The 10,529-nt window shown below is 38.3% G+C and overlaps 1 protein-coding gene across 1 annotated transcript; it reads left to right on the forward strand.

Moving 5' to 3' along the window:
• The first annotated feature begins 518 nt into the window (after positions 1-518).
• LOC118654341 (small nuclear ribonucleoprotein F-like) lies at positions 519-9,882 on the forward strand. The gene is made up of 3 exons (XM_036305675.1): positions 519-576; positions 6,034-6,053; positions 9,604-9,882. The coding sequence occupies exons 1-3, from the start codon at positions 519-521 to the stop codon at positions 9,880-9,882; spliced, it is 357 nt and encodes a 118-aa protein (XP_036161568.1).
• Positions 9,883-10,529: the final 647 nt, after the last annotated feature.

Here is a 10,529-nt window from a genome sequence, read left to right on the forward strand (position 1 = left end):
ATTCACATAAACAAGTAAAAAAAAAAAAGCAACCCTATGCACTATACTATGACAGGCACCAAAGCAAAACACACCATGATACAGCTTCCAGAATACCTGTCATACCCATTGAAAAAGATTATACAACAAAATTCTTCTTAAACACAATTTGCCTCTACCAACCTATTGGAAAGAGGCTGGTACTGGCTCAGAAAGGAGAATGTCTTACCACTCTTCAATGTAACATTAAGAAAAGGAGGACTATAGCATCAACATGTTGCTCTTCATTGGACCCAAACTGCTTCAGTTGGAGAAAATCATTTATTTCTCTACCATGACTCATGTAAACTAGTCATTCCACACATTCCTAGATGCAGGAGCATGCAAGTATTGGCTGGGAAACTACAGAAATCTAAACTTGACCAAACTGTTGGTGTTGTTTAATGTTCTATGCATCCACCCCTTTCAAAGCACTCTATAATTTGCTATCAAATGTACATCAGTTCCTTCCCAGTCATTTCCAAATTCCAGAGGTAGCTATGGTCAACCTACAGTGCATCTGCACTGCATTCAGTGAATGTAAGACTCGGGTCACAGGTTAGTGCATTATAGTTAAGTTGTAAATAGTTAACCACAATAGTGGCAAGCAGCTTGCCTCAGAAACCTGAAACAGAACTTTAGCATATGTCCAACCAACGGTACTTACAAAATAACCTTTTAAAAAGTGGCATTATTGGACTCTCCCTCCTAGGAGTATGCCCCTGATTCCACCCCCCTTCTTCTCTCAAAGGTATGCATCTCCTAAATGCTAAAGGAACCCACAAGATTTGGTGGGCAGCAGCAGCTAATCCTGGGATAACCCACTGAACCTGTCTTCAAGGCCCCCTTTTCTCTGACTTAGTGAGCCAAAGCAGCCCAGTGTAGGCTCATTTCTCTACCTAGTCCCTTTCCTGTTGCTTCCTCTATCCTAGACCCTTCCTTGTTTTACTGTCCCCAGCTTTAATAAACATCCTCAAAAAAACAAATAAAAATAATCTGTATCTGTATGTATAAAAGGCTAATATGGCAAGTGTCCCCTCAGAAGTTCGACCAGGAGACCAGGAGTTTGATCACTCGCTATGATGTATGCTGATCACCAGGGGGCAGCGCAGAATGAAGGAAGATTCCGGCCAGCAGCCAGCAGTCGGAAGGCCCTGATCAGCCCTCATTACCAGCCAGGCATAGGGACCCTACCTGTGTACAAATTTCATGCACTGGGCCTCTAGTAGTAGTAGTAGTAGTAATAATAATAATAATAATAATAATAATAAGTGTTATTATTGCCCAGCCGGTGTTGCTGCTCAGTGGTTGAGTGTCAACCCATGAACCAAGAAGTCCCTGGTTCGATTCCCAGTCAGAGCACATGCCTGGGTTGCAGGCTCAATCCCCAACAGAGGGCATTCAGGAGGAAGCCAATTAATAGCTGTCTCTCATTGATGTTTCCATCTCTCTATTCCTCTCCCTCTCTCTCTCTAAAATAATTAAAAACATATTTTTCAAAAGTGCCTTTATTGGGCTATTTTTAAATGTGCAACAATCTCTATATATAAAAGCATAAGCGACCATCCGACTGTTCGACCCTCTGACCGGTAGCTATGATGCGCAATGACCACCAGAGGGCAGACACTCAATGCAGGAGCTGCAGAGCTGCGGTGACTTGGCAGCTGTGGTTCTCAGGTGACGCACCTGGAACCAGAGAGGAGGGAGCCCGATTCTGGGGTGCATCACCCAAGAACTGCCCTCTCACAATTCGGGATGTCAGAGAGCCGGTTTTGGCCCTATCCCCGCAGGCCAGGCTGAGGGACTCCACTGATGCACAAATCTGTGCACCGGGCTTCTAGCTTGGATATAAAAAGACCAAATTTCACAAAATAAGGACTGTAAACTAGTGGATTAGTATTTTATAAGCATTCATTATGGTCCTTAAAAATACATGTAAGTACAATGAATAAATAGTTTTAAAGGTCACAGGATGCCTTTTAGTATTTCAAAAATTTGTATTATTTGTTAATTTTATAATAATCATTTTGTAAGGCTAAACCTGAAATTTGTTTCCTTGCAAAATGTTTTTCTTTAGCACACTGGTTTATTATAGAAGAGTTGTTGTGAGTTATAGAACTGCCTTGTTCCATTTTTCTTTAAAAGAAATCCCCAGGGAACTCAGAGAATTAAACTCATAAATTTAATTTCAATATCTGGTAAGCTGTGAGGACAATTATTAAGGCAGTCATTTATGAGTACCTAGGGGAAACCCGAATGATAAACAGTAGTCAATATGAATTCTTCAAACACAAATCATGCCAAACGAAGATAATTCCTGTTTGTGATAAGATGACAAGCTGAATGGTGAAAGAAGATGGTGCAAAGTTAACATATCTTAGAGAGAGAGGCATCTGATATAATTTAATCTGTCATTCTTATAAGAATACCAGAGAAAGATAATAAATAGAGCTAGTAAAAGAGAAAACTGATGGAACAGCTAGAATTGGTTTGGTATAAGCTCAAAGTGAGTGGAACAGATGACAGAGTAGGATACATTTAAAATGCAATACATCCCAGATCATGAATAATTACAGTTGGGTTATATTAACATGTATTATAATTTTAGTCAGTATAATCAAAATACCTGTAGCTACATACACTATTGGGGAGAGAAATAAATTAAATGCATTATTATTATATTGAAACTGTTTAAATCAATCCCATGTGGAGTGTTTTTTAAAGCCAAGTATTTTTCATAAAGAGTATCTTCATGAAATGAATAACGAATGTAAATGGAAGGTATCTTTCTGTACAAACAGACCACTGAGAAACACCCAGAGGCTGTGAAGAGATTCCTCTGTGATTTGCGGGGGGTGGGTGGGGGCGGGCGGGGGGTGCTAATCCAAGACTTCTTTAAGTCTACAGAGCAAATCCAAATACTTAGCCAGTGGTTCTCAACCTGTGGGTCGCGACCCCTTTGGCGGTCGAATGACCCTTTCACAGGGGTCGCCTAAGACCATCCTGCATATCAGATATTTACATTACAATTCATAACAGTAGCAACATTACAGTTATGAAGTAGCAATGAAAATAATTTTATGGTTGGGTCACAACATGAGGAACTGTATTTAAAGGGCCAAAAGGTTGAGAACCACTGCTGACTTAGACTAGTATCAAGGTTCTTCATAAACTGGGTCAGAAGACTATCCTCTACAGTTGTATTTTATACTGCTGTTCATCCTATCAGAACAATCACCACTCCCTGAGCTTTCACACCTATAGTGTATGTGGCTTATCAGCTTAAACTATCTTTCACTTCAATGTCTTCCTGTAAATAGTCTCATCAGTACTTTAAGACCAAACTCAAAAGCTTATTTCTTCAAACATAATCTTTCCAGACTTCCTAATTAAATTAAATTTTTCACTCTTCCAATACTCCCATAGAAACCTGTTTAAATTTCTACATATAACTTTGTTGTTGTCTTCCTTGTATGAGAATTAACATTGTACATGTTGATTTCCCTGTTAGACTGAACTCCTGCAGGGTGAGAGCCATTTCTTATTCATTCTTAACCTTTTTCACAGGATGCACTTAACAGATATTTGTTGAATTGGATTGAAACTGAAATAAACATGCCATCTTGACACTTATTATTGAGAAAGCCCTATAATTCCAGGGCAATTACTATTGGTTTGGTCTTTTCCTTTCCAGAACTTCATGATTATTTTTTAGTGCTGGGAATAAAATAAAACAGAACAAAACTAAAAACCTGAAAATAAGTAAGTAAATAAATAAATACTCTCCCTACCATTCAATTTCTATCAGGCAGTGAAAAATAAAAGACATTTACCTGACATCTGGAATGACCTTTCTTTTGGACTCTGAAGGACTTAGAAATGCTCAATTCAGCAACTGGGCCATGGCCACATCCAGATTCTGAATCCCTAAAGCATTAAGGCAAAGCCATTGGAGAATCAGGATTGAAGACCACCAAAGAAGGAGACTATTATAGAAATCATCTCATAGTTACCATGTACCTTCTCTTACACACCTTATTCAGAAAATGTGAATTCAAAGAGGAACATTCAGGGAGGCAGGACTGATAGGGAAACTGGAGGACTCTGATCTGGAAAATAAAAGACTGATTCCTTCTAGTATATTGGTGTTTGGGGTCAAAATAGAGGTTGCAAGCCTGTATCTCTGAGGTGGAGCATGAAGAGATTTTTTAATTTTTTTATTGCTTAAATAGCTTTATTATGATACAATTATTATTTTTGTACACATATTTAATGTGTACAACTAGTTGAACTTGGACATATACATACACCCATAAAATCATTTTGGAAATTCAAGTTTCCAAGAGACCAATGTAGGGCTGCCAGTATTCTTAAAGGCGAATGTTACTTTTGCTATAAATTGGCGATAAAAGCAGTTATAGGACAGCACAACTCAAGGGGAGATGAAATGAAAATAAACTTTTAATTGGAGTCTTACAAAACTTACATCTGTCTCTTTTTTTGTTTGTTTGTCAGTTTATTTTGTTCATTAGATTCCACATTCTTTTTTTCCAAGAAAAACGATTTTAAACATAATAGTCAAATGCAGTAAACCTTAATATTTCAAGAAAAACAATTTTAATATAATAATATTACCAAAACTGTACTAGCATAGTATAATATCACAAAAGTTGTAGGAAATATTAAAAATATTCAAATAACAGGATTACTTCTATTATATTCTAAAATATTTTTCCCTCTGGCTCTATTTTGGTTCATCAGTTCATTATATTCCACAAATGAGTGTGATCATGTGATATTTTTCTTTCCCCAACTGGCTTATGTCACTTCGCATGATGCTCTCCAGGTCCATTCATGCTGTTGCAAATGGTAAGAATTTCTTCTTTTTTACAGCAGCATAGTATTCCATTGTGTAGATGTGCCACAGTTTTTTAATCCATTCATCTGCTGATGGGCACTTACTAGTAAGTTGTTTCCAAATCTTAGCTATTATACTAGTAAATTGTGCTGCTATGAACATAGGGGTGCATATATCCTTTCTGATTGGTGTTTCTGGTTTCTTGGGATATATTCCTAGAAGTGGGATCACTGGGTCAAGTGGGAGTTCCATTTTTAAAGTTTTGAGGAAACTCCATACTGTTCTCCACAGTGGCTGCACCAGTCTGCATTTCCACTAGCAATGCAAAAGGGTCCCTTTTTCTCAGCATCCTCACCAGCACTTGTCATTTGTTGATGACAACTATTCTGACAGGTGTGAGATGGTACCTCATGGTTGTTTTGATTTGCATCTCTCAGATGATTAGTAACTTTGGCCATGTTTTCATATGTCTCTTAGATTTCTGTAGGTCCTTTCAAAAAGGGTCTATTTAAGTCCTTTGCCAATTTTTTTGATTATTTATCTTCCTTTTGTTCAGATGTATGAGTTCCCTGTAAATTTTGGAAATTAAACCCTTATCAGAGATAACATCGGCAAATATGTACTCCCATGCAGTGGGCTTTCTTGTTGTTTTGTTGATGGTTTCTTTTACTGTGCAGTAGTTTTTTCTTTGATGTAGTCCAATTTGTTTATTTTCTCCTTAGTTTCCATTGCCTTAGGAGCTGTATCAGTAAAGATATTGCTACGACATATGTCTGATATTTTGCTGCCTATGGATTCTTCTAAGATTTTTATGATTTCCCATCTTATGTTTAAGTCCTTTATTCATTTTGAGTTTATTTTTGTATATGGTGTAAGTTGGTCGTCTAGTTTCATTTTTTTTTTTTTGCATTTGTCTGTCCAATTTTTCCAACACCATTTATTGAAGAGACTATCTTGACTCCATTGTATGCTCTTCCTCCTTTGTCAAATATTAATTGAGCATAAAGTCTTGGGTCAACTTTTGGGTTCTCTGTTCTGTTCCATTGGTCCATCTGCCTGTTCATGTGCCAGTCCCAGGCAGTTTTGAGAACAGTGGTTTTGTAATATAGCTTGATATCTGGTATTGTGATACCTCCAACTTTGTTCTTCTTTCTCAGGATTTCTACGGCTCTTTGGGGTGAGATTTTTTTAAATGCCCATAGCTACTGATTCTGCCTAAGGTTTTATCACAGTGCTTCATAGGAAGGACTGTGTGGCTTCATAATGTGGAAATCTCTTCTCACCTTGAATTATAAGCAGGAAGTGCTTCTCCCTCCCCCCCCAAGGCCCCTCTGATGGTTTAGCTTATAATAAAATATTATTCCAGCATCAGAGAACTCTCAATAGAACCCTCTTACAGAGCCTGTCATGTAGCACACACTCAGGAAGTAGCTTTTGTGGCTTGCCCTTAGAGAATCACAGGCTCACAGAAAGGTTAGCGCTGCTCTGTGTGATTTGCTAACTAACAAACACTTGCTGATTTAAGGGAGACAGAATATGAGCTTCTAGGCTCAAGTAAACTTGGGTTCAAATTTCAGCTCTTCCACCTGCTAGCTGTGTGACCTTGGACAATGTCCTTAACCTTTCTGTGCCTCATCTGTCAATAATTATGAACATGGGTAATTATTGTACCTCTTTCATGAGTTTTTTGGACTACAGGAAATGAGGTTCACAATAGCTAATGTATAATAAATGCTCAAATAAGGGCAAACTAGAATTAATAGCTTTTTGAGAGAGGAGTCACACCCATACAGGCAAATGAAAACTATTGAGAACAGAACATGTCCAAATAAGCAAGAACTTTATAGTCAACTAGAGGCCCAGTGCACAGATTTGTGCACCAGTGGGGTCCCTTGGCCTGGCCTGTGGGGATTGGGCCGAGACTGGCTCTCCGACATCCCCCGAGGGGTCTCGGATTGCAAGAGGGCACAGTCCAGGCTGAGGGACCCCACCGTTGTAAGATCGGGGCCAGGGAGGGACCACAGGAGGGCTCCAGGGTGTGTCCAGCCCCTTTAGCCCAGTCCCCATTGGCTGGACCCCAGCAGCAAGCTAACCTACCAGTTGGAGCGTCTGCCCCTGGTGGTCAGTGCATGTCATAGCGACTGGTCGAACAGTTGAATGGTTGGACACTTAGCATATTAGGCTTTTATTATATAGGATGAAGCCAAATCAGAAAAATAGGCTAATGCTATAGAAGACAATTCTTATGAAAAGGAGAAAAGAAACTGTCAGCAAGTATTGGGACAAGCTCTGGAGACTGTTTGGGGAAGATAACTTGAGAGTGGTCCAAGGCCAGAGTAGATACATGGTGTGTGGGAGGGAAATTGATCAAGGTAATTTAGATTTCCCCAAAGCATTTGTAAGCCATTGGAATTCTTCAAGTATCAGAATGTATAAGTGGGTACTGTCCTCAACATAGAGAAAAAGTAAAAGAAACCTGAGGACAGTGAATGAAAAATTAGTTTATATATTCACAATTGGCCATTTTTAGTGCTCTCTATAGAAAACTCATAAAAACTCAGGGCTTTCTGAAAGTTACATTTCAAACTCATTAAGCCCTAAAGGGAATCAGCAGGGCTACATATGCCAACGTGGACAGCAACCAAGATATACATGGAAGTGAATTACAACATTGTTTTTTAGCATGTTCCAATTAGTACTACCTGAAAAAGCATGTATGTGTATACATGCATATATATGACTGTACATACATTTATATGCCTAAGAAGTGAGATGAGGGACTTAAAGGGGCTCTTCTTTATTTTTAAAACCATTTGTACTGTTTGCATTTTTACCAAGAATATGTATCATCTTTATAAGTTAAAAAGAACACCAGAAAATAATAATTCTAAAAATTCAGAATATTGCACAGTTCTTTGCACAAAGTAGGACTCAGTAAATGTTTGAATGAATGGAGGAAAGTTATTTACTTGCCCATCAGTTGGTACATGAGAAGATAGAAAGGAATATAAAAAGAAGTGAAAGAAATAGAAGGGGGGAATACAGAAATCACAGAAGCTACCTGGAGCAATTTTCACTTCCTCATAAAAGAAAAAGAAAATAGAAGGAAAGCTGCTAAAGGAAAGAGCTGATGAGCACCTTCCCCACTCTAGTGTTAGGATTTATATGACGGAATATAGTCTGCGGTCTATTGGCCAATATTCCAATGGACTTTGCAAGTATGAGAGCCTGTAAACAGAAGGATCTTTACGGAGCTGATCAAAGCTCTGCTGTTGGAAGGGGCAGAGCAGAGGTTAATGTTCTCCTTTTGGTGATAAAAGATGTTTTGCCATGAGAATGCATCTCAGTGAGAAGCCCAGGGATTTTATGGAAAGTGCCATAAAACATACTGTATTAGTAATAATATATGCCATTTGAAGAACACTGCTTTCCCAAATATGACAGTTTATTATGAAATGCCTTTCCATGAAGAACAGAAGAAATTAAAGTTGTAAAACCCTACTAGGTCATCTATTCTCTCCTAGAAGGTCTAAAGCAGATTATATTCCATCATATAAATCCTAACACTTTCAATGATGTGTAAGGGGGATTTACATTAATAAATCCTAAATGAAAAACACAGACACAAAGCAGCAATACTGAATGCAAAGAAAAGAGAGCCACCTTTACTAATTCCCTACATCCCAAAGTGATTATGAGTTGCCAGCATGTGTTTTAATTTATATTTTAAAAAAGAATTACAACTTCATTGAAAGCTTAATAAATGAAGTTATCAGAGTCAAGTTAAAAAAAATGAACACAAATGCTATTTTCATTGATCATTTTAGAATGCTCATGGGAGATAACCAAACTCCTGAGCAAATATGGGAGATCTGGTCCTGTAGCAACCCACGTGTACCTTTATTTTTACAAGGCAAACACTCTTGGCCAAAGTGATAAGATGATTGAACCGAGTGCAGTGGCTTTCTTGCGATTACAGCTAATTTGCTCTTCAATGAAACCCATTTATACTGATCATCTTAATTTTGTTATTTAACAATGAGGACCCTTATAGATAAGTTTTCTGTTTTATTTCACTTTAGTTTTCAGATTCTTCTATTTCCTTCCATTTTTATCCATCTGTGAAAAAACAGGATGCTTTCTAACTTTGTGATAACTACTCACTAAATGGCCCATAGGAAAGCACAATGGGAATCCAGACTTCTTTTTATTAAATGTTATCTTTCCTTCTACTTTTTTCTCTTCCTTAGTCATTATCTAGAGATCTGGATGTGCAAACAACTTCTTATAAGTGGCTCTTCCTCTCCTGGGCTCATTCTCCCATTCTGTACAAAGAAGAGCTAGATCAAAGGAGTGCTAACTTTCAATGGCATTGATTCTATTAAGTCTGAGTGACAAGACACACAGAAGTCTTTCTTGACCCTATTATCAACCTCACAGAGCTGAAGGCTCTCTCTAGTTAGATGCCCACACCCTGGTGGAGCATGCTTAGCCTTCAGTGCTCTCCTCGGGGTAGTGAAACTTCTCTTAAATAAAGTGAGGGCCTTCCACCCAGACTCTGGCTTGACCTCTCGGGGATCTCAGTTGGTAGAGGTTATGCCAACCAACTTCTATGGCACAATAGATACTCATTTGGTAGACATAGTAGAGATTCTATTAATACTTCGTGGCCTACTGAGAACTCCAGTAAAAGAACTCATAATGAGGGGCGGCCATTTCTTTTGAAGCACCGCAGTCCAGGCTCTGTGAGTTTACCCCTCAATCCCAAATCTTTCCTCAATGGATTAACAGGAAAATCAGTAATGGTGAAATTTAAGTGGGCAAGGGAATATAATGGCTACCTGACATCTGTAGATGGCTATATTAACAAGCAGCTTTCAAACACGGAAGAATACATAGATGGAGCCTTGTCTGGACACCTGGGTGAAGTTCAAATAAGATGTAATAATAGCCTTTATATCAAGGATGTTGAAGACGAGGAAGAAGATGGAGAAATGAGAAAATAGCCTCTTTTGTGGGAAATTTTTTGTACATATATTTCTAGACAATAAAAATTTGTTTTTTCAATTTGAAAAAAAAAGGATTTGTAATGACAACTCACTGAAGGCTCTCCATGATCCTGCAATTGTTTCTGCTCTAAACTACACAACTACACTGTCATCTTCATGGTGCCTGTTTCAGTTAGGGTTCCCCACAGAAACAGAAGCAAGGAGAGAGAGAGAGAGAGAGAGAGAGAGAGAGAGAAACAGCTCACATACACACAAAAAGAAATTAGCTCACATAACTGTAGGGGCTGAAAAGTCTGAAATTTGTAGAGCAGGCCAACAGGCTAGAAATTCAGGTATAAACTGATGTTGCAATCATGAGGCCAAAAATCTACAAGGTAAACCTGGCATACTGAAACTCAGGAAGGATTTCTATGTTACATTCTTGGAGTCAAATTCTTTCTTCTTTGGGAAACCTCTGTCTTTGATCTTAAGGTCTTCAAGTGATTGAATGAGGCCCACCCACATTATGGAGGGCAATTTGCTTTACTCAAATTCACCTGATTTAAATGTTAGTCACATCTAAATAAATACCATCACAGCAACATCTAGACTAGTGTTTGACCAAACAACTGGGCACAATAGCCTAGCCAATTGACACATAAAAT

Source organism: Myotis myotis, unplaced genomic scaffold, assembly GCF_014108235.1.
Source record: "Myotis myotis isolate mMyoMyo1 unplaced genomic scaffold, mMyoMyo1.p scaffold_m19_p_4, whole genome shotgun sequence".
Taxonomy (NCBI): Eukaryota; Metazoa; Chordata; class Mammalia; order Chiroptera; family Vespertilionidae; genus Myotis; species Myotis myotis.